This window comes from Peromyscus californicus, unplaced genomic scaffold (genome assembly GCF_007827085.1).
Source record: "Peromyscus californicus insignis strain IS unplaced genomic scaffold, ASM782708v3 Scaffold_8__1_contigs__length_139910024, whole genome shotgun sequence".
In the NCBI taxonomy this organism is placed as follows: Eukaryota; Metazoa; Chordata; class Mammalia; order Rodentia; family Cricetidae; genus Peromyscus; species Peromyscus californicus.
Genome location: NW_026294606.1, coordinates 62,852,709 through 62,877,126, shown reverse-complemented (window position 1 = coordinate 62,877,126; position 24,418 = coordinate 62,852,709). Strand labels below are relative to the sequence as shown.

The 24,418-nt window shown below is 35.5% G+C and overlaps 1 protein-coding gene across 5 annotated transcripts in view; it reads left to right on the top strand.

Annotated features, from left to right (window-relative positions):
* The window catches only part of Upf2 (UPF2 regulator of nonsense mediated mRNA decay), a 122,081-nt gene that overhangs the window by 66,472 nt on the left and 31,191 nt on the right, over positions 1-24,418 (top strand). For all 5 annotated transcript variants that reach the window (XM_052727474.1, XM_052727472.1, XM_052727473.1 and 2 more), the window contains 6 exons: positions 977-1,090; positions 9,705-9,821; positions 11,566-11,751; positions 15,474-15,677; positions 16,577-16,852; positions 19,377-19,560. In XM_052727474.1, coding sequence (XP_052583434.1) covers positions 977-1,090; positions 9,705-9,821; positions 11,566-11,751; positions 15,474-15,677; positions 16,577-16,852; positions 19,377-19,560 — 1,081 coding nt within the window. The remainder of the gene's footprint in view (positions 1-976; positions 1,091-9,704; positions 9,822-11,565; positions 11,752-15,473; positions 15,678-16,576; positions 16,853-19,376; positions 19,561-24,418) is intronic.

Sequence of the window (24,418 nt, the reverse complement as noted above, 5' to 3'; positions counted from 1 at the left end):
TTTCAGTTGATAGTTGGGAAATTTGAATCTTGGTATTCACCCTAGTCAAGTCATTTGACACTTTTGAGATCTTTCTCCTTCTTTCTCCCTCTTTCCCTGTCTCTCCACCTCCCTTCCCCTACTGCACCAGAAGAGTAACAGCTATCATTTATTTCCCTGAATGTTATCAATGTTCTGGATAAAATAAGTGGGCAGTATTATGGAAAGAGCATGGAATTAATTGGAGATGCTACCATCTTATGGTCATTGTTTACATAATAGATTTCTAGACTGTAAATTTGGATTTTTAATGAAAATATAATCAATCCTACAGTTAAATCTAATTATACTTATCTCAGTGTATCCATATTAGGCTGTTTTAATGGAATTTTGCTACTTATGATTTTTTTTTAATGTATGCATCAGTGTAGAACTCAAACTTGCAAAGGATTTGAGCTTTGACACATGATTATTTCTGGTAATGAAAACAACAGTGAATATATTGCATGTTTCATTGTAGTAAATTATACAAAATATGTAATGTAGTTCATAGTATAACAACATCTGAAAATATTTTTTACTTAAATGAGCTTTCAGCATTATTATTTTTAAAGCAGCATTTCCTAAAGTGTGTTCTTAAGATATTGATCTGATGTGCTGTTAATTGATAGTGGTTAATATTACATAAAATTGCCTAGATTACTAAATAAACTTGAGAAATACTGATTTAAATTAAACGGGTTACTTTGAGATCTTCTTTAAGCCTGAAAAAACAATCAGTTGTTTCCCCAAATTACTTGATCATGGAGCAGTTTTGCAAGCACTTCCTAGTACTGGTGTAGACAACATGGGCAAATTTTTCCTTAACTTAAAATAATTTGAAGACAAGAAATCTTTCCTAATTTATTTGAAATATTTGAAGTGAATTAAAATATATTAAAGTAGTTCTTATCACAGATATTCAAAATGTTAATTATCTAAGCAATGTCTTTTATAGGTACGAAAAAAGGACCAGATCAACATTGAAACAAAGAACAAAACAGTCCGTTTTATTGGAGAACTAACCAAGTTTAAGATGTTCACCAAAAATGATACACTGCATTGTTTAAAGGTAAATGATGCAATGTTTTTAATAGAAAATGTTGTTTTATATATAAATTATAGATAAATGAAATGTTTAAATATTTGATTAACTTAAATCAAAGTTAATTTGTCAAGAACAGTAAAAAGGAATATTATTAAATATGTGATAAAATAGAAAACAAATGGTAAGATGGTAGATACAAATGCAGATATTTCAGTAATTAAATAAAGGACAAAGTATATCAAGTAAAATCCATATAAGTACAATACTTAGTTAAAATAATTTGATGCTACCTACAAGAGGGCTGATCTTAAAGCTATAGACAAAACAGGCTAAAGTAAAAAGACAAAGTGCACTGTATAAATACTGGTCAAGAAGACTGGTCTCAACAGACTGTTTTCAAAGTCTGTGCAGCAGAAAGCATATTGGACAGAATCACTCTCCTTTATGGAGAGGCCATCTTAACAAGAAGGTATTATGCATCTGGCAGCATAACTTCAAAATATATGAAGAAATAATCACACTAATGAGTAGGAAGAAACAGTGTATACTATTAGAGTTTGATGAACAGTTTACCAAACCTTTATCTAATTGACATTATATTTGACACCAAGATAATCTCTTCAGATGTGCATGGATTGGTTACTGAAATACTTCAGATTATGTTTTCTGTCCATAATGAAATTAAATTAGAAATCAAATAATAACATTAATTATATGTGGTAAAGTTAGAGCAGAATTGATAGACCTACATTTTAAATAATCATTCTTTTTCTAAAATTCTTTTTTTCCTAAAATAAATTTTCTACTTAAACTGCATGCTTTTAATGTTTAAAAATACTAATATTTAGAGCATTGTAAATATTCAGAGCATTAAGCCTCCTAAGCTTCCCTAGGGAGTCTCAAGAAAGTGCTTAGCAGCAGAGGATGTCTCAGGCAAACCTCAGGCAGCTAAGAGTGACTGGAAGCCACGCCAGAGACTGTTTAAATATATTAATGCATTTTTGTGTAATCTTAAATTATGCAAACCTATGTAGGAAGTATACATGTTTCCTGACATAGAATTCTGTTTCTAAGAATTCATTTTAAGAAAATAATCATCAGTATATGCACACATTAATCTGCAGGGATTTTTATCATAACTTTTTGTTTTGTTTTTTTAGTCTCTCAAGCGTACTATATTCTTGCCTTGAGTACTAAGATAAGAGGCATGTGACACTAAGCCCAACTTTCATACCATTTTGGGGTTTTGCATTTGTATGTTTTCTGTCATTTTCAACAAATACTTCACATATGAAGGCTGGCTTTCTGTTTTACTCAGTCTTTAGTGAGGGTTTCTATTGCTGTGAAGAGAAACCATGACCATGGCAACTCTTACAAAAGAAAACATTTAATTGGGGCTGGCTTACAGTTCAGAGGTTTAGTTTAGTCCATTATTATCATGGTGGGAAGCATGGCAGCGTGCAGGCAGACATGGTGCTGGAGAAGGAGCTGAGAGTTCTATATCTGGATCAGTAGGTAGCAGGAAGAGAGAGGAAACCACTGGGCTGGGCTTGAGCTTTAGAAATCTCAAAGTCTGCGCCCAGTGACACACTTCCTCCAACAAGACTTAATCATTTCGAATAGTGCCACTTCCTAAGAGTTTATAGGAACCATTTACGTTCAAACCACCACATACTCTTGAAAAGATTTACATTCCTACCTTTTTTTTTTTTTTTTTTTTGGTTTTTTCGAGACAGGGTTTCTCTGTGTAGCTTTGCGCCTTTCCTGGAACTCGCTTTGGAGACCAGGCTGGCCTCGAACTCACAAAGATCCGCCTGCCTCTGCCTCCCGAGTGCTGGGATTAAAGGTGTGCGCCACCACCGCCCGGCTATTCCTACCGTTTTTAAAGTCAGTGTTTTGACTGGCATACAAAGAAATGGGTTTTACTTTAGCATTTTTATACATATATATTAGTATACTAATTCCTTTTTACTCCTCCCCACTATCCTCTCTTCTCCGTTTTTCTTAGTCTCCTTCCTCCCTCCAAATAATTACCCCTCAGCTTTCATATGTTCTGTTCCTTTCTTATTCCCTCCTTACTGCTCTTTAGACCTCTTTCTTCTTCCTCATTGTTCTCTTTCTGCATATATACACACATAAACACACCATTCAATCTAGATTTCACATGATAGAAAGCATGTCTTATTTCTCTTAACATAATCATCCATTTTCCTATAAATGATATAATTTCATTCTTACAACTAAATAAAAATTCTACTGTGTATCTTTACTGTGTGAGTTCCATATCTTGCCTATTATATACAACAATACAACAGTAAACATGGATGTTCCAGTATTTCTGTAGTATATCCATTGGCCATATGATTAGGAGTGGTATATAGTTGGTCATTTGGCAGTTCTGTTTTTGGTGTTTTGAAGAATACTGATTTCCATCGTGGCTACACAAGTCTGTATTCTTACAAGCTCTAAATAAGAGTTCCTCCCTGCCCAGTTCCTCATCAGCCTTTGTTGTCATTTGTTTTCTTTGTTTGTGTAGGTACCTGCCTGTGTGTATGTGCATGTGTTGATGGTAGTGGGGATGTGCCAGGTTGGGTGTGTAGGTCAGAATGGACAGCCTTTTACCTTGTTTTAGGCAGGGTCTCTGTTGAGCTTCCTGCATGTTAAACTAGCTGACTCACAAGTTTCTGGGAAGTCTCTTGTCTTTGCCTCTCTTCTGGCTGCCGGAGTATTGGGATTACAGGTCCACCCTACCATGTCTTGGGGATCCAAACTCCAAAATTTTTAAGATTCATTTACTTTTATGTGTGGATGTTTTGCCTACATGTTTTGCCATTTGTGTGCCTGGTCCCTACAGAGGTCAGAAAAGGGCATTGGAACCAGAGTTACAGATGGTTGTGAGCCACCATGTGAGTGCTGGGAACTAAACTTGGGTATTTGAAGGAACAGTCAGTGCTCTTAACTGCTGAGCCATCACTCCAGCCCTTGATGTAGTTTTAATTTGTGTTTTCCTAATGGCTAAGGATCTTGAACACTTTTTCAAATATTTCTTAGTCACTTGTATTTCTTCATGTAAGAATTGTCTATTCGGTTTATTAATGAAATTGTTGATTGGGTGTTTTGTTTTTCACTATTAATTTCGGAATCTTTTTATAGATTGTAGATATTGCTCCCTTGTCAGATTTTCATTTGTGCTTTATGCTGTCTGTTCATTCTGGTGTTTACTTCCTTTGGTGTGCACAAGCTTTTGTTTTTTTTTTTTTTAAAGATTTATTTATTAATTATGTATACAATGTTCTGTCTGCATGTACGCCTGCATGCCAGAAGAGGGCGCCAGATCTCATTATAGATGGCTGTGAGCCATCATGTGGTTGCTGGGAATTGAACTCAGGACCTCTGGAAGAACAGCCAGTGCTCTTAACCGCTGAGCCATCTCTCCAGCCCCCTGTTTTTTGTTTTTTGAGACAGGGTTTCTCTGTGTAGTTTTGGTGCCTGCCCTAGATCTCGATCTGTACACTAAGCTAGCCTCGAACTCACAGAGATGCACCTGACTCTGCCTCCTGAGTGCTGGGATTAAAGGTGTGCACCACCGCTGCCCAGCTGTGCACAGCTTTTTAAAGTTGTGTGATCCCATTTGTCAGTCCTTAATGTTGGTTCTTGAGCTATTGGAGTTCCTTTCAGTTATTTTCTGTGCCTGTATGTTGAAGTGTTTTGCCCATGTTTTCCTCTAACACTAAGGTCTTTGATCTATTTTGAATTGATTTTTGTGTAGAATGGGGGGGAGAGGTAGATCCAATGTGTATGTGTGTGTGTGTGTGTGTGTGTGTGTGTGTGTGTGTGTGTGTGTGTGAGAGAGAGAGAGAGAGAGAGAGAGAGAGAGAGAGAGAGAGAGAGAGAGGTGGATCCCGAGTGTGTATGCTTAAAAGCGTGCATGTACATGTGGAAGCCAGAGGTTCATGTTAAGTGTCTTCCTCTATAGTCTCTACCTTATTTTTGTGACAGTCTTTTCAGTGAACCTGAAACTCATTCATTTGGCTAGACTGGCTGGCTAGCAAGCTCTGAGGATCCAAATTCAGGTCCTTAAACTTAGAGCTAAAGTGTTTGGCCCACTGAACAATTTCCCCAGGCCCCTTGTTCATGATTTCACATATGTCTGTCCAGTTTTCCTGGCACCATTTGGAGAGGTTTTCTTTTTTTTAATTTATGCTTTTGACACTTTCATCAACGATTAGGTGAGTATGTGTGTGAGGGGAGGGGGTGAGGGGAGGTTACTTTTGGGTACTCAATTCTAGGCCATTGATCTATGTGTTTGTTTTTGTGCGAGTACTTTGTGCTGTTTCTTACTTTGTCTCTGTAGCATAGTTTGAGGTCAGAGATTGTGGTACCTAGTGTTGTTCTTCCTGCTTAATAATTGCTTTGACTGTTTAAGGTGTTTTGTGCTTCTTTATGAATTTTAGGATTTTTTTCATTCTGTGAAGAATGTCATTGGGATTTTGATGGGAATTGCATTTTGTCTGTAAATTGCTTTCAATTATATAATCAATTTTTTTTTTATTATGTATGAGTGTTTTGCCTGCATGTGTATCTGTGCACTGGTTGTATGCCTGGTGCCTTGGAAGTCAGAATAGAGTATCAGATCCCCTGGAACTAGAGTTACAGATGGTTGTGAACCCACCATGGAATTGAACCTGGATCCTCCAGCCCCTAATTATATAATCATTTTCACATATTATTTCTGCCAGTCCATGAGTATGGGAGGGCTTTCCATCTTCCAGTGTCATCTTCAATTCTTGTTTTGACATTTCAGATTTTCATTGTAGAAATCCTTCAATTTATTGGATTACCTCCTGCCTCAGGTTGTTCGTTTGTTAAGCTTTTGTGAATGGGATTTTTTTACCCTCCGATTTCTTTCTCAGCAAGTGCCTTTAGCCACAGAGCCATCTAATTAGCCTGGTTTGTAGTTATTTTTTTTTCTGAGAATTTTTATATTTATGTACATCAAGGAAATTGGTCTAGACAATTTTTTGTTGTGTCTTCATCCAGTTTTAGTATCAGGATAAGACTGGCTTTATAGAATGAGTTTGGTGGTGGTCTTTCTCCTGTTGTAGGGAACAGTTTCATGAGCATTGGTATTGGCTCTTCTTTAAGCACTTAGTGGAATTTAGCAATGCAGCTGTCCTGTTAAGGGACCTCTACTATTTCAGTCTTGTTGCTGGTTAAGGGTCTGTTTAAGTTGTTTGTGTCCTAGAATTTTACTTTGGTATGTGATGTATACCTGGGAATTTATTTCTTATATATTTTTCCAGGTTCTCTTGGAATATGAGTTTCAAAGTATTCCATAATGATATTCTGGATTTCAGTGGAATCTTTTCTATTTACAAATTTTTATTTTAATAATTTTGTTTATTTTACTTTATGTATATGAAATTTTTCCTACATGTGTGTGCACCATCTGGTGCCCACATAGTTCAGCATCAACTCTTCTGGAACTGGAGTTAAAAATGGCTGTGAGCCATCATGTGGATGGTGGGAACCAAACCCAGGTCCTCTGCAAGAGCAACAAGTACTCTTAACCACTGAGTCATTGCTCTAGCTTCTCCTTTTCCATTTCTATTATAATTAATTTGGGTCTTATTTCTCATTCTTTTGTTTAGATTGTCTTCTGGTTTGTTGCTCGATCTTAAATCTTTTCTTTTTTTTTTTTGGTTTTTCGAGACAGGGTTTCTCTGTGTAGCTTTGCGCCTTTCCTGGAACTCACTTTGGAGACCAGGCTGGCCTCGAACTCACAGAGATCTGCCTGGCTCTGCCTCCCGAGTGCTGGGATTAAAGGCGTGCGCCACCACTGCCCGGCTCGATCTTAAATCTTTTTAAAGAACCACCTCTTTGTTTTATTGTCTGTATTGTTCTTTTATCATCCATTTTATTAAACTTCTCCCCTGATTTTTAATTCTTGCTATTTACTCTTTGTGTGTTTGTCTTTTCATTTTTCTTATACCGTGTGTGTCATTAGATTATTTATTTGATATCTCTGACCTTTTTCAAAAGATTAATTTGTGTGTGTATGTATACATGTGTGGCACATGTGTATATGCTACCTGTGTGTGGGTGCCTGCAGAGACTAGAAGAGGGCATTAGATCTCTTGAAACTGGTGTTACAGGTTGTTGTGAGCCACCCACTGTGGATGCTAGGAACTGAACTAGAGTTCCTTGTAGGGTCAGAAAGCACGTTGAATGTTGAGCCATCTCTAGCCCTGATATCGCTGACTTTTTACTGTAAGCCCTCATAGCTGTAAACTTTCCCATTAGAACTATCCCAAAAGTTCTGGTAACTTTAACTTGCATTTTCGTTTGATTCTAGGAATTGAAATTTCCTCCCTGATTTCTTCAGTGACCTACTGGCCATTTAAGAGTGTATTGCTCAGATTGGGCTTGGTGCATGACATTAATCCCAGCACCTGAGAGGCAGAGGCAGAGACAGGAGGATCTTTCCAAGTTCGAGGCCAGCCTGTTCTCCATAGTGAGCTCCAGGACAGTCAGGACTATATAGAGAAACCCTGTGTCAATAATAGTATATTTATTTTTAAAAAGAGTGTATGTGTGGTTGATGTCTAATAGTATTTCATTATGATAAGATATAAAAATTACATTTCTTTTGTATTTGTTATGACTTTGTGGCTTAGAATGTCATCTGTTTTAAAGATAGTTTTACAGGCTACTGAGAAGAATGTATATTTCATATCTGTTGAATGACTGTTCTGTAGATATTTGTTATATTGATTTAACCACAGGGTTTTTCTGTGTAGCCCTTCCTGTCCTGTAGAACAGGATGGTGCCATCATAACCAGCTTCTAACTTAATTCTTAAATCTCTTTGTTGATATTAGTTTGCCTGACTTACGTAAAGATGAGCATAGAGTTTGAAATCGCCTGCTGTTGTATTAGGAACTGTTTTGTCTTTTTTACCTATTAATGTTTGTTTTATGAAATTAGGAGCTCCCAGTGTTCCCTACATATCTATTCACTATTGTTAAATCTTTTTTATTGTTGTTATTTTATATATATATATATATATATATATATATATATATATATATATATATATATATTATCTTTTATTTTGTTTTTTTGTATGAATGTTTTGCCTGCATGTGTGTCTGTCTACCTAGTGTGCCTAGTCCTTGTGGGGGTCAGAATTGGGCATTAGATCCCCTATGAGCCACTACATGGGTGCTGGGCATTGAACTCTGATCCTCTGCAAGAGCAGCCAGTGCTCTTAACCCCCGAGACATCTCTCTAGCTCTATTTTTCATTGTTGTTACATGTATATTTGTGTGTGTGTGTGTGTGTGTGTGTGTGTGTGTGTGTGTGTGTGTGTGTAGTCAAGGTTGATGCCAGATGTTTTCCTCCATCTCTCTCCACTTTGTATGTTGAGGCAGGGGTCTCTCATTTGAAACTAGTGCTTGCTGATTTAGTTATTCTAGCTAGCCAGGTTTCTCTGGGAATTAATTATCTCGATCTCTGAAGCACTGGAATACAGGTGGCCACCATATCCAGTCAGCTCTTAGGCTGGTGCTTGGAATCTGAACTCTGCACTCTATTCCAAGTGCTTTACCTGCTGAGCTATCTACCCTATCCTAGCCCCTGTTATGTGCTTTTTGTGAATTGTTCATTTCATTATTATCTAGTTGCCTACTTTATCTCTTTTGACTAAATTTGGTTTGAAATCTATTTTTCTTAAGGTAAGTCTACTTTATTTTAATTGTTACCTTGACTTAACCTAGAAGGAAGTCTCAATTAAGGGATTGCCCAGATCATATTGGCCTGTGGGCATGTCTGTGGGGCATTGTCTTGGTTGGTAATTGATATAGCAGGACCCAGCCCCCTGTGACAACACCATACCTTGGGCAGGCGGTCCTGGACTGTATAAGAAAATTAGTTAAGCATGAGCCTGTGACTGAGCCAGCAAGCAGTAGCCTTCTTCCATGACTTCTGCCTCAAGTTCCTGCTTGAGTTCCTTCCCTGACTCCCCTCAATAGTGTACTATAACCTGTAAGCTGAAATAAACTCTTTGCTCTTCCAAATGTGGTCAGAGTGTTTTATTACAGTAACAGAAAGGAAACTACTACAATGAGGTATTGGAATAGCTTTGCCAGTTTGTTTTCAGCTTTCATTTGCTTTGTATATTTGTATATACATTGATTTCCATCCTTTACCTAGTCTGCATCTTTGTTAGTGAGATGTGTTTCTTACAGACAAGTAGTTAGGTCTTGTTTTGTTTTATTTAATAAGCTAGTTATATTTTTTTGTATTGATAATATGAGCCCATTTACATTTAAGGTAAGCCATCTATATGAATGCACACATATACATAAACTACACACATACATAATAAGGAAAAATAAATACATAATATCTAATAAATATAGAAAAGGATTTGATATCAGTTTCCTTTTCTGAAAAGAAAAATGTTAAGTATATTTGAATTTTTAGTAAAAATTTGATGGTGAACAAAATATTCAGCAGTAAAACTTACTAAAGTAGGCTTGATTTTCATCACTGACATATTCAGAGGCATGTATTTTCTTTCTCTCTTAGAATTGATGTGTTGTCTTTGTAGTTTTTCATCATTCTTATTATTCCAGATGCTTCTGTCAGACTTTTCTCATCATCATATTGAAATGGCGTGTACTCTACTGGAGACCTGTGGACGATTTCTTTTCAGATCTCCAGAATCACATCTGAGGACCAGTGTGCTTTTGGTAAGGGCTTGTAGATCCTGGTAAGAAGTTGAGGGTCTTGATACCTCAGTGATTCAAAGTATTAACCAGTGTTGGTTGTCTTCCTCTGCCATTTGAGTACAAGCATTTCTGCCTAACCTAGAACATCCTACACAGATGAACTGCCGTCCTGGAAAGTCAGGAATTTTTTCACCTTGTTGCCAGTTCAAAGAAGAATTAATGAGCTGACAATACAGTTCAGTGGTAAAGGCACTTGCTGTGTAAGCCTGGTAACATGAGCTTGATTCCCAGAACCCACACATAAAGATACGAGAGAACCGATTCTATAAAGTTGTCCCCTGACCTACATACATGTGCTGTGACACACGTACACATTGTGCATGCATGTGCACATATGCATACACATACTAATAATATAATTTTTTATTAAGGGAGAATGAAGTTACCCCATAAAAACAGACAAATTATTCAAGTGAGTAGGTATTCAATACTATTAGGTAGAGATCATCTTTGGTTGTGCTATGTTTTTACCCATTTCTAATGTGTCATGTAAACATATAAAGTATAACCTAAAAATTATAAAATTAATTTTTATAATGAAGTTATAAAATGGGGCTGGAAAGATGGCGTAGTGGTTAAGACCACATCCTGCTCTTACAGATGACCTAAGTTTTGTTCCTGGCACATGTTTTAAGTGACTCACAGCCTCCTGTAACCCCAGCTGCGAGAGATCTGACACCCTATTCTGGCCTCTACAGGCACCACACACATATGCACATGTGTACAAACCCATATATACATAAAAATAGATTTTAAAATTAGAGGAAAATCATAAAATATAGTCTTAAATTTTTAATTTGGAAGAGACTTTGTTTGGCTGATTAGGATTTGAAATGGCCGTCAAGTTTATTAAGCATTATTACATTTATTAATGATATCTAAGCATCTGCTTAAAGACTTTGGTGTAAAGAGAAAGATAATGTGTGTAGGAGAAGTTAAGTAGATTCTGTAATATAACCCACTACACATGTCTTGGTTGTGGCATTTTATCTATCTTTATAGTCTAGTTTTGAGGCTGAATAGTTTTCTGGTGAGATTTGAAATGAAGAAATGTGGATTTTTTTGTATGATTTCTTGGCAGAAACTGTTCATGTAATGACCATCAAATGAAACCAAAATGCTCTTATTCTAGGATTCTCTATTCCTAGCTTAACTTCTGTTCTCAATAGTAAGATTCAAGGCTAAAAAAGGGGAGGTGGGCAAGGAATTCACTTAACTTCTCAGGATGTAAACTATTGTGCTGCTGTAATTTTAGAACATACTAGTTCATGACTACTTGGCCTTAGATGGTACCCCATAAAATAGTAAATGAGTACTGCTATAAATGTGACTTAATTTATAACTATGCAAGCCTGTATTAACCCTAAGGAGTGTAAGGCTCAAATGTGTAAGTGAAATTAAGGAATAAGAATCAAATAAAAGTGCAACTCTGACTTGAGCTGATCTGTGTGTAACTGATGATGAATACCTTCTCAGAGTTTATGCCATCCAGTATACCATTTAATCTGGAATATCTCTACAGACAAGAAAACTATTAGCCCCCACGGTCTTAGAACTTAGTGTGCTCAGCTTCAGCTTGAAGTGTGATGAGGTCTCATCCTCACCAGAATTTTTAGCCTCTATACCATTGCCTTTTCAGAGCAGGTAAGTGGTTTTATTTCGTGCATTGTGGAATGTTTTGGTTAATCTAGACATTTTGTTCTAGGAGCAAATGATGAGAAAGAAACAAGCAATGCATCTTGATGCACGATATGTTACAATGGTTGAGAATGCATATTACTACTGCAACCCACCTCCAGCTGAAAAGACAGTGAGAAAGAAACGTCCTCCTCTTCAGGAGTATGTCCGCAAACTTCTGTACAAGGATCTCTCTAAGGTCACTACTGAGAAGGTAAAATCTGAATCAGATCATTTAGTAATAGATGCCTTGAAATTTGTGATGCTACTACACTCATATATATTCTAGAACAGGTAGAGGTTGATCAGGGTTCTAGTATGAATAATTTTGTTCAAGTTATCCTTGGAAAGAATTCATAGGCTGCTACAGAATATTTAAGACATGTGTTTTATATTTTTTATAACTTTTTATCATTAAAATGTTTCACTTCTAAACTTAATTGTGATACTGTACATATTTAAAACTTTTTATCTTTTTTGTTGTTGTTCTTTTTGTGTTTTTGTTTTTGGTGTTTGCAGGGGTGCTGGTGTTAACCAGGGCTTTATGCATGCTAGACAGGTAACTGGTGCATGATCCCTCTGAAATTTCATAATTTGGGATATCTATTCCTTTTTTTCTGGAGAGGACCCCAACAGGATGATTTTTTTTTTCCTTCAGAAAAAGCTAAGAACCACTTACCTTAATTGTTGTGGTTACCTTGTTAAAAACTTTACTTTTACAATGGACAGAATGTTTCCTTGTTAACTTTACAAGTTGACACATTATAAAGTGCTGAGCTCCTTTTTGTTTAGGGTAGAAAATGATAAGAAATGACTACATCTTTGAAAATTGAAGCTGTCTTTCAGAGTTGTTTAAAACAGTTTTAGAATGGAAAGCATTAAAAGCTTCCATAGTGATGAAGTGATGACATTTCTAGTGAAAGTGATAAGGAGAGCATGCCCAGTACTTGAAAGATAGTTATAGAAAGCAGATAGACATGAAAGGACTGTTTCACAATCTGCTAGTGGTATGTTTTCTTCCATAGCAAAAGTGGAAACAGTCTGTCTTCAGGGAGAGCTCTGCTGATTATCTTGTTTCTAAGAAATTTTGAAATAGTAAAACTAGCATATAGATCATTTTAATTTTACCAGACACTTCAATATGCACTGCACATATGTTAACTAGTTTAATTCTGTGAACTAGGAAATAAGTGTTAGTACTTTTATTATTTACCATTTTACACACAAGGAAACAGAGGTTATCCTCTCTCTTAAGTGACTTAAAACATTTGTGTATGTGTGTATGTATACATGTTTGTGTGTGTTCATGTATATGCACATGCATGTGGAGGCCATAAGGTTAATGATGGTCAGGTGTTCTCTCTTGCTAAACCTGGAACTCACAAATTGAGCTTTCCTGGCTTGCCAGCAAACTTCAGGGAGCTCCCTGTCCCTGCCTTTCCAGCATTGGAATTGCAGGAGTGTGTGGTCATGCCTGGCCACACTTTTTTTTTTAAATTTATTATTATTACTTTTTAACATATGAGTGCTCTGTCTTCATGTACACCTGCATACCAGAAGAGGACATCAGATCCCATTATCGATGGTTGTGAGCCACCATGTGGTTGCTGGAATTTGAACTCAGGACCTCTGGAAGAGCAGCTGTGCTCTTAACCACTAAGCCATCTCAACAGCCCCCAAGGTCACACTTTTTTTATGTGGACTTTGGGGGCATCAAACTCAGGCCCTCATGATTGCATAGCAAACACTTCATAGCTGAGCCTCTTCCCCAACTTGATTTTTAAATTTTTTTAAGTTATCAAATAATGGGTCTCATTATGACTTTTTCATACATAATGTGTCATTATATTTTCTTCCTACTCCTACCCTCCCCTAAGCCCTCTTGTCTTCTTGATCCCCTTCTGCCCTCCCGTTAAACTTCTCTTCTGCTTTCATCTCATATATTCCGTTACCCTCCCTTATTCTACACTTCCCTTTCATCTATGTCTTCATCCCCCAAGTTTTCTTTATACTTTGTATCCTACAAATACACACACACATAAATTTAAATTTAAGAGTCCACATGGGAGGGAACATGTGATATATGTCTGAGCATGACTTACCTTGCTTAACATAATGATCTGTAGCTCTATTTTCCTACAAATCTCTTAATTTCTTTTTCTTTTCTTTTCTTTTTTTTTTTTTTTGGTTTTTTCGAGACAGGGTTTCTCTGTGTAGCTTTGCACCTTTCCTGGAACTCACTTTGGAGACCAGGCTGGCACCGAACTCACAGAGATCCGCCTGCCTCTGCTTCCCGAGTGCTGGGATTAAAGGCATGTACCACCACCGCCCAGCCTCTTAATTTCATTTTTACAGTTGAGTAAGATTCCATTGTGTACTGCATTTTTTTATTCATCCTCTGTTGGCGGGCATCTTTATTGATTCTCATAACTTAAACTATTGTGAAAAGTGCATCAGTAAACATGGATGTTCAGGTACCTCTGTGGTACAATAACTTAGAATACTTTAGATATATACCCAGGTGGTATATTTGGTTATATGATAGTAGTTCTGTTATTAGTTTTCTTGAAGAATATCCACATTCAATTTATTATGTATACAGTATTCTGCCTACACACCAGAAGAGGGCACCAGATCAAATTACAGATGGTTGTGAGCCACCATGTGGTTGCTGGGAATTGAACTCAGGACCTCGGGAAGAGCGGCCAGTGCTCTTAACCTCTGAGCCATCTCTCCAGCTCTCTTCCTACATTTTTACCAGCATTTGTTATCATTTGTTTTTTTGATGATAGTCACTATGATTGGGGTAACATGGACTCATAATGTAGTTTAATTTGTCTTTCTTTGATGGCTTAGGATTTCGAATACTTTTTCACGTATTTATTGCCATTTGTATTTCTTCCTGTTAATTTATTTATTGATTAGAAGATATTGTCAGCATTTAACTAAACAATAATAATCAATTCACATTCTCTCTATCTCTTCACTCTGGTGATTTTTTTTCACAACTCCTTTGTTAATTTTTTAGATTATTTCTTATGCTTATATAGTCCTTTCAAGAAGGCCTTTCCTATGCCTATGTGTTGATGTGTTTCCTCTGTTTTCCTCTAGCACTTTCAAAGTTTCAACCTTTGATTAAGGTCTTTAATCCATCTTAAATTGATTTTTCTGAATGGAGATGGATGGATCTAGTTTCATTCTTTCCCTAGTGGATATCCAGTATGATTTGCTAAAAAAGGCTGTCTTTGGTTTTGTTCTCTTTTTTTTTTTTTTTTTTTTTTTTTTTTGGTTTTTCGAGACAGGGTTTCTCTGTGTAGCTTTGCGCCTTTTCCTGGAACTCACTTGGTAGCCCAGGCTGGCCTCGAACTCACAGAGATCCGCCTGGCTCTGCCTCCCGAGTGCTGGAATTAAAGGCGTGCGCCACCACCGCCCGGCTTGGTTTTGTTCTCTAATGTGTGCTTTTGTGCAAATTTATTTCTAGGTCATCCATTCTGTTCCATTGGTCTAAACTTGAGGTTTTTGTTAGAAATTTATTTTTTAAAATAAGATTATTTATGTCAAATAAGGTATAAGAGAACACTAATTTTGGCAAACTTTGGCCTTTTTCTTTCATTGAGCTGAGTCTTTGTATACTGTTAGTTTGATTATTTTTTATTACATTTAAATTTTTTTATGTGTGTATATGCCATGTAATTAACTACTGAGTCATCTCATAAGAACCCAAATACTCTAGGAATTTTTGGAAATTATGGAAGGGTTTAGAGAATAATGATAATAAATTTTCATAATTAATAAATCTCATTTTACCTGTTTCTAAAGTAAGAAAACTGAACTATTTCAGATTTTAAAAGTTCTGTCCCCCTGCATGATAATAAAGCTAAAGTACTTGAATTATTATACATACTTAATAATTTAAGCAATATTTTCTTCATGTAGGTTTTGAGACAGATGCGAAAGTTGCCCTGGCAAGACCAAGAAGTGAAAGACTATGTTATTTGTTGTATGATAAATATCTGGAATGTGAAGTACAATAGCATTCACTGTGTAGCCAACCTCTTAGCAGGACTAGTACTCTACCAGGAGGATGTTGGGATCCATGTTGTGGATGGAGTACTCGAAGATATTCGATTGGGAATGGAGGTAACAGATTTCTTTTATAGTCACCAGAATTTGTTGAGAAAATAAATAGTCTCTAAATCCTACTATTGAAAATAATAATTTGAGTTGGGGAGTGGTGGCACGTGCCTTTAATCCCAGCACTCAAGAGGCAGAGGCAGGCAGATCTCTGTAAATTTGAGGCTAGCCTGGTCTGTAGAGTGAGTTCCAGAGCAACCAGGGCTACACAGAGAAACCCTGTCATGAAAAAACCAAAATAAAATAAAATAAATAAATAAAAAACAAAGAAAAAGAAAAATAATAAAGAAATAATAAAAAAGAAAAACTATTCCTTTTTTGCATTAAATTATTTGCTGCTCCTTGGGAGTTGCTTATGAGTAAATGTGTGTATTTGCTGCTCCTTGGGAGTCGCTTATGAGTAAATCATTAGTATTTTTTCATTCTTTTTCTGAAGTTATTTTAAGCTTATTTTGTCATATTATACTAAATTTTCGTTATTTCTAGGTTACTATTGAGACTCAATCTATAAGTTTATTAATTAAAAAATTCAATAATTATAGGAACTTTCTTTAAGTACTTTCCTTTTAATATAAATCTTACATAACCAGCTGCTTGTGTTTCTTGATTCATAGGTTACAAAGAAAACAAGTTGAATGGGCTGATAGGAAGAATTATAGTGTAGCTCTTAAGAAAAAGTTCATTTAATATTCAACTTAATATCTAACATGTTCTTTGTATGCCTAGAAAGTGACAGGATACTTAAAAGTGGCCACATTATTAGGCAAGGAGTAAGGAAAGTATCTTCATTTCTCTGTTGGATGTTCATTGAATACTTGATACTGTTAAGTTAGAATTAACCCTTCCAGTTCATATTGCTACCCTTCATTGAAAACCTGTAGGATGTTTTTTGTTTTGTTTTTCAGGTTAATCAACCTAAATTTAACCAGAGGCGTATCAGTAGTGCCAAGTTCTTAGGAGAACTTTATAATTACAGAATGGTGGAATCAGCTGTTATTTTCAGAACTCTTTATTCTTTTACTTCATTTGGTGTCAACCCTGATGGTTCTCCAAGTTCACTGGACCCTCCTGAGCATCTATTCAGAATTAGACTAGTGTGCACTATTTTGGATACCTGTGGCCAGTACTTTGACAGAGGCTCCAGTAAACGAAAACTTGACTGCTTCCTTGTATATTTTCAGGTATGTAAGCACAATATGCAATTTGGTAGCTTTGAATGAATATACAATAGAAATTTTAGCAAAGAAATGATATATTGTTTATATATGTTCATAATTACGTTGTATTTATTGTAGAGACCTTAAATTGTATGATGGATTCATACACAAACACACTCTAATTTTTGTAGCACTTATTATTGATAATGATTGGTTGCTAATTTTGAGAATTATATAGATTGTGAATTTGGCATAATATATACATTATGGTATTTGATACAGTAATTCTTAAAGTACCTGAGGGTTTGGGGGGGGGTGTTTGTTTGTTTGTTTGTTTGTTGAGAAAGTGTGTCACCATGTAGCCCAAGCTGGCCTTCAATTCATGATCCTCCTGCCCCAGTTTCCCAAGTGCTGGGATCATAGATGTGCAGTGCCACAACCAGCTACTTGCAACTTGATAATATTCTTCTCTCTTGTCTGTTTTAGTTCATATCCAAAATGCTTGTTTCTAAAAGATCCAATTTATCTGCTTACCTGTTTACTTACGTACCTATTTAAAGAAATAGCAGTTCATGTAAGCATTTATAATGCAAAAAGCAAATGTTTTTATTAGTAAACTCTTGGGTTGTGCTTTTTCATATTTATTTTTATTTATTCCATAATTTGTGCTTTAGAGTAAGTATGTTGTAAATTAAATTCAATACAAATATGGGGTAATTGTACAACTTCTGTAAATTTTGTATCACAGAAGTTAACTTCTAGGTTGGTTGCACATACTTCAATCATCATTCCCTGTAATATACAATATAATAAGTACTAATTAGAAAGGACAGCTCATCATCAAGTGCTAAGATGTTCCTTAGTAAACATCAATAGTATTTGATTCTACACAACCACAATTGTTAGCAATTTACTTCTTGAGAAGAAAGAAGTATTATAACTTGAAGCATCAGAAATGTATCCACATAGTAGCTAGGATTGATCTGGGAATAAATAATGTTGGGGGATTTCATTTTAACTTTCTCATACTCCTATACCTACGGCCTTATTTTACAAATTTATGAGCAAGAAATGAGGAAAGGAGTTTATAGGTTTGAGGGTGAAAGTCCCTGTTTTATAGAAGGACTGTCTTAAACTGGAGATGTCTATATTAAATACCTGAGTTTTGCTCGAAAGAGATGGTTATAAGTATTAATATCCAAGGTAGAATCTCTTTGAGAAGAGAATCCTTGTTTGATGTCTGCTATTCCAGCTTCAGAGAAAAAAGAGCTACTCAGAAATACTCAGAACTGAAAATTAACAAAAGTGTGTTTTCCAAGTTAATTTGACAGAAAAATATGGCAGAGATACATGTAAGGACTGAGAGTTTGAAATGAGTTAGGCTTCAGAGGAGATTATTGTATTCTGCCTAGAATATAGAATGTCAGTCCTCTGTGATGAGATTGTTATATCTCACTAAAATAGAGTACAGGTTATGCTTTAGAAGGAAGGTAGGAAGGATCAGCTGGAAAATGCTGAACTTCCAAGTGCATGTGTATTATATGGGATATCACTAAGATGGTTGGAGTTTAATCTACATTTCAGTAAGCTTCCTGGTGAGGCCTACACTTTGAATAGCAAGAACCTAGGCCAGGAGATGAAGGGAAGATTGAAGCACCCAGAAGAACACGTTTGTGCTACCAAATATATATTTTTATTTTTTTATAAAACTCATAAAAATACAGCCGGGCGGTGGTGGCGCACGCCTTTAATCCCAGCACTCGGGAGGCAGAGGCAGGCGGATCTCTGTGAGTTTGAGGCCAGCCTGGGCTACCAAGTGAGTTCCAGGAAAAGGCGCAAAGCTACACAGAGAAACCCTGTCTTGAAAAAACCAAAAAAAAAAAAAAAAAAAAAAAAAAAACCATAAAAATACATATGCTTAGATTGTGCTGCTTGTTAATATATATTAGGAAGTAGAACAAGAACAAGGTAGGATGAGGGAACACACTAGTATAGAGAAAAAATATCTACTTAGTGTGTATGTAGTAGCTGCTTAGTAAATGTTCATAATTTATTTTTATATTTTTCAAAAAGTTTTATCCTCAAATACTTTAATAGACCTTTTTTTTAAAAAAAAAATTGAAGCAAGTAGCAAAAGAAAAAAATGACAATTTATTAAAACTGTGGTATCAAAACTGCTTTTATAAAGTTAAATGTATCAACTCTGGGGTATGGAAGTAGGTTTTCTACCTTTGTTTCAGAGTACCTGAAAGTGTATTTGGCATTTTGTTTATAGTTTCTCCATGTCTTTTTTTTTTTTCTAAGCCTATGACAGCCAAAATAAAAAATGTTTAGACTAAAGTCAACAACTGTTTCAAAAATTTATTATAAATAAGAGAAAATAATTGGAAGTAGGGTCATTGCTGTTGACCTTTAACAAAAAGTATAGGTTTCTTGTTCAACTTTTTAACTTAGTTATTATAACTAGGTAACATCACAATACAACTTACTATTTTAAATTTTTGTTATTAATTTCTTATAGCTAAATTTATTTTTCATTTGTTATCAGCGTTATGTTTGGTGGAAGAAAAGTTTGGAGGTTTGGACAAAAGACCATCCATTTCCTATTGATATAGATTACATGATCAGTGATACACTAGAACTGCTAAGACCAAAGATCAAACTCTGTAATTCTCTGGAAGAATCCATCAGGCAGGTACAAGACTTGGAACGAGAATTCTTAATAAAACTAGGTAAGCAATTCATTACAGAGAGAAAATGAAGGGGATTTGGTTAGATTGTCTGTAGTCTGTTTTATAATGTTTTCAGTCAGAGTTTTATATTTGCATACCTGGTGTCTTTGATGTTGAGCACTGCATAATAGGGTTAGGTGAGACCTTTGTTCCCTAGTTAGTTTTACTAAGTGATCTCAAATTGAAATAAAATGGTCAAGCAGGACTTAAAGCAAGTGATAGTGAAGAAAAAATACAGTTTTGTGAACTGCTCTTAATTTTAGACTCTGGTTTCTGATCTAACCTTTGGATGAAAGTGTCTCATATGTATAGTGTATTTTTAGCTGCTGTTATTCCTGAGAACACACAGGCTTTGGAGTTTGGAAGGGAGTACCACTTAGAAACTTGAAATAACTCTACAAAATTTCAGATCTCATTCATTAGTGGAGTTGACTGAGTCTAGAGAAAATGTGCTGCTAAAAGATTATCTGTATGGTTCTCTTTATCCTTCTGAGTTGGCTACAGAAGACTTAACAACTTTGAACGGTACCCCCAGGGAATATAGCAGTATGTTAGTTTTGTCACCAGGTAACAAGTACAAGCTCTAGTCATACCAACCTAGTTTACATGCTAATAGCTCTTCTGTATTGTCTTGTTTTATTGTATTTTCAAAGTTTTCAGTTGGTGAAGCTATTTTATTTCTCATTAGTGCTTGGTATGTTCATGCACATCTTTACTTTCAGTTACACTTACACTATTACTTTATTGTGTTACATGTCTGAAGAACCAGCTCTAAAGTTAAGGCATAAACAATAGCCCCCACCTTACCCCAGGCATCCAGAGTATTGATAAACTTGCTATCTCCAAGGTAAATCCTCGTTTGGGGAATATGCTTATGCTTGCCTGATTTTCAAAGCCCTGCCACTGACTGTGCAAGTACTGACTTGTCGTATTGCTCACCTCACAAAGACCTAAGATGAGTCTTGGCTTTTCAGCCTTGACCTAGATTACCCAATTTCTTTTTCTTTTCAGATTTTCAATTACATAAGCAATCATTTCAGGCAAAGCATTATCATCTTAAGTATTCACATTCTCTGTATGTTTTGAAATTGTTAAGATGCAGCCTAAGGCCCAGAAATTTTCATAAATGGTTCAGCTGAATATAGGGGCATAAGGAGATTGAAAAGATTGTTTTGTTGTTGTTGTTGTTGTTTTTGTAAATTAAAGAGTAAAAGACTTTGACCTTCCTACGAGGAGCCCGAAGAGGGAAAAATGAATCACTATTTATGGTTTGAAACTCTAAGGATGGTGGCACTTAAGATGGGTCTGTGCCCAAGTTGTCTCCGTTTTCCTCCTGGTTTTAGAGGTTAGATAAAAGATAGAGGTTGTCTGCAGACAATATTTTTTAAGTACGCTTTCTGTTGATAGACCATAGCATCGTGCATTTTTTGCCTTTCATTGTTTGTCTTTAAGCACCTGGAAACACCTCATTTTAGTTTTATAGCATCCAGTGCAAAGAGTGAAGCTAGTGGGGAATACTAAAATGATTTTTAATGTCTGAAACTATTTACAGTATTGTCGTAGATAATGTTTATGGCAGTAATTCTGAGATTACAAAGAAAATCATCTGTATTGCATTCAGAAAGAATGATGCGTTAATATAATTGGTATTCCTTTTTTTAATTTTTCATGGTTTTTGTAGTTTTCTAACTGGACTTTTAAATCTTTTTTTTAATAGATTATATTTCTTTGTTTGGATATTAATTACTTAATTTTATTGTTTGACTCTAAGATTTTCCCAATTTTACGTCATTGTGTTATTTTTTTTAAATTGACTTTAGTTTCTTTAGGTAGATAAAAAGAAAAGGGGGCTAAGATATTTTTCTTTAAATTACAAAAATCTTAAAAAGCCAAAATGATTATCATTTAATTTTATTTTGGAAGTTCCAACTAGTACTGCAAAGAACAGAAATGAGAGAAGTAAAAATAAGATATTCAAGCCAGGTGGTGGTGGCGCACACCTTTAATCCCAGCACTCGGGAGGCAGAGGCAGGCAGATCTCTGTGAGTTTGAGGCCAGCTACAAAGTGAGTTCCAGGACAGCCAGAGCTACACAGAGAAACCCTGTCTTGAAAAACCAAAAAAGAAAAAGAAAGTAAGGTAGTCATATTAATAAAAATATATTTTAAAGCAAAAGAATATATTTCTTAAATTCTAAACAAAGCCAAAAAACTATTAAAGATCTAAAACTAATTCTAATTAAATATAAGGCAATTCAGCATATAATGAATACAGATTCTTGAAAATAGAATAAAGAAAACCAGTGAACCAAATGGGTTGAATATTTATTTTTTAAAGGCTTAAAAATGATCTAGTACTAGTGTTTCCATTTTAAAACTGTAGAAGAATGTACCCAAAAATAATAAATTTGGTTGCTGGAAAATTTTCATATATGTGGTCCAGTGGCATATACACCTGTACTCTCAGCGCTTGGAAGGCAGAGGCCAAGAGTCAAAGGCCAGTATGACTATTAAGGGAGACTCTGTCCCAGAAAAACAAAATAACAAACCTACAAAACCGCACAAATGCACACATTTTATACAATTTGAACTTAAGAGAAAAATTATTTCCATGCCAGGTTATTACCACTTTTATATGAACTGCACAGGCAAACTGATAGAATAGCATCTGTAAGGATAGGTAAATGAATATGACATATGTAAACCAAGAAAGTTTGTTTTAATGTGTATGATTTGTTTGCTAGAATGATTCAGGTGTTATTTGTGACCAACAAAGCTCAAATTAAAGCACCAGTTAATATATAAGACAGGATAAAAAAAACACATGCTCTTAGCTCTTTAATCCCAGCACTTGGTGGGCAGAGGCAGGTGGATCTCTGTGAGTTCGAGGCCAGCCTGGTCTACAGAGCGAGTTCCAGGACAGACTCCAAAGCTACATAGAAACCTTGTCTGAAAAACATAACAACAACAAAAAAAAAAAACCCAAAAAAAAACCAAAAAACAAAAACACATGCTCTAATGACTTCCAAATATATGGAGGATAACTTCAGCTAAGCAGAGAAATACAAGTTAAATGACCTGAAAAGAGGCATTGTAGCTATTACCACTCCTGTGATGAGCAAGAAAACTGAATTATCAAGCAATTGAAGTTGAAAGATAAAATGTGTTTTATTTTGTTCCCCAAGTATACTTCTAACATTTTAATATTCTAGATTTTGTCTGTATTTTACATTTTGTTATCCATATGTCCTTTATATGGTTCATATATATATTGTTTACATTGACAGTTTCCTAGGTATTCGGAGTTTGATCATTCTTACATAGTTGAGCAAATGCAAAACGCAGTACTTACAAATTGGTTTTGAAGCTTTGTTGCAGTACATATGTAAATGTTAGAAATAATATTATTTTTCCTGATACTTTGGAAGCATGACTATCAAAACAGTTGCTTACATAATGTTTTCTTAGTGATGCATATTTAAATGAGGGAAGACAATAATGTGATAATGTTTCATATCACATAAGTTATCACTGTGTTGATATGTTTACTGATAACATTTAGATTGTAAACTCCTGGCTTTGCATTGTTTGCCTTTGATAATTATTAGTCAAATTTTTTTTATTATTATTTATGTGCATTGGTACATTGCTATGGGTGTGCGGTCCCCTGAAACTGGAATTACAGACAGGTGTGAGCTGCCTTATGGGTGCAGGGAATTGAACCTAGGTCCTCTGGAAGAGCTGATGGCTCAGCAGTTAAGGATGCTTGCCACCCAATGTGACCTTGACTTTGATTCCTGGAACCCACATGGTAGGAGAGAACTGATTTCTTCAGGTTGTCCTCTGACTTCCACACTCATGCCATGGCATGATATACACGCAACATACTTATACGCATACACAAATAAATCAATATTTTAGAATCAATCAAACATGTACATGTATAAAATCTGCAACTTTTACGTATGAAAGCTAGTAAGCAATAAGTAAATACTTTTATTAATGGAAAGGTAACCTGAGACACCATCAGTTTTTCTTCAGTATCAATTTCACTTTAAAAACAGATACTTCTGAGCCTCATTCATCTATTCTCCTTTTCCATCCAGACTGAAAATAGGTACTTTAATTTCTCGGTACTTGTATAATTTCACCACTTGCTTAGGCTTAGAGAACTAGAGTAAATTTCTCTTGTTACTGATTTGTCTGGTTATTCAAACTCTCACATTCAGTATTCATAAAATGAAAAGACAAATACACATTACCAGTAATTCTTCCTGTATTTCACTAACATTCTGTGAGTAACTAGAATTTATTTACTAAATATCTATTATATTACCAATTTATAGCCTCTGCTATAAATTTGAAATATGTAAACTAAGTTCTTTATCCTTAATGGTCTTATGCAACATTTGTGGAATTATTAGAAAAGAAGTAAGATGTCATAGCATCAACATGTGCTTCAGGAACAGGCAGTAGGTAATCTTACACCAGATTGGAGGAACAGATGAGATCAAGCAGCATGTTCCATTATACTCCATTGGGAAGGATAGTGAGTGGATGAACAACATTAAAGACAACGTGTTCTGTGCAAGGTGTGGGGAAGAGTTGGGAAACAGGTCGGATAAAACTGTGTCATGTGTATCTTCAAAGTAGGACAGTTGGTTGGAATTCAGTCCAGTATGAGGAAGAGCTGCACAGTGAGATGGAGAAGTACACAGGAAGGGAAAGATTTGGGCCAGTAAATTCCCTGAGGAAGAAAATGCTGCTACTGAAGAAAAACTTAAACTGTGTAACAAAGCTGTCATGTCCTTTTGCCTCTTTCCTCTTAAAAGTGTATTCAGAGCCAGGTGGTGATGGGCT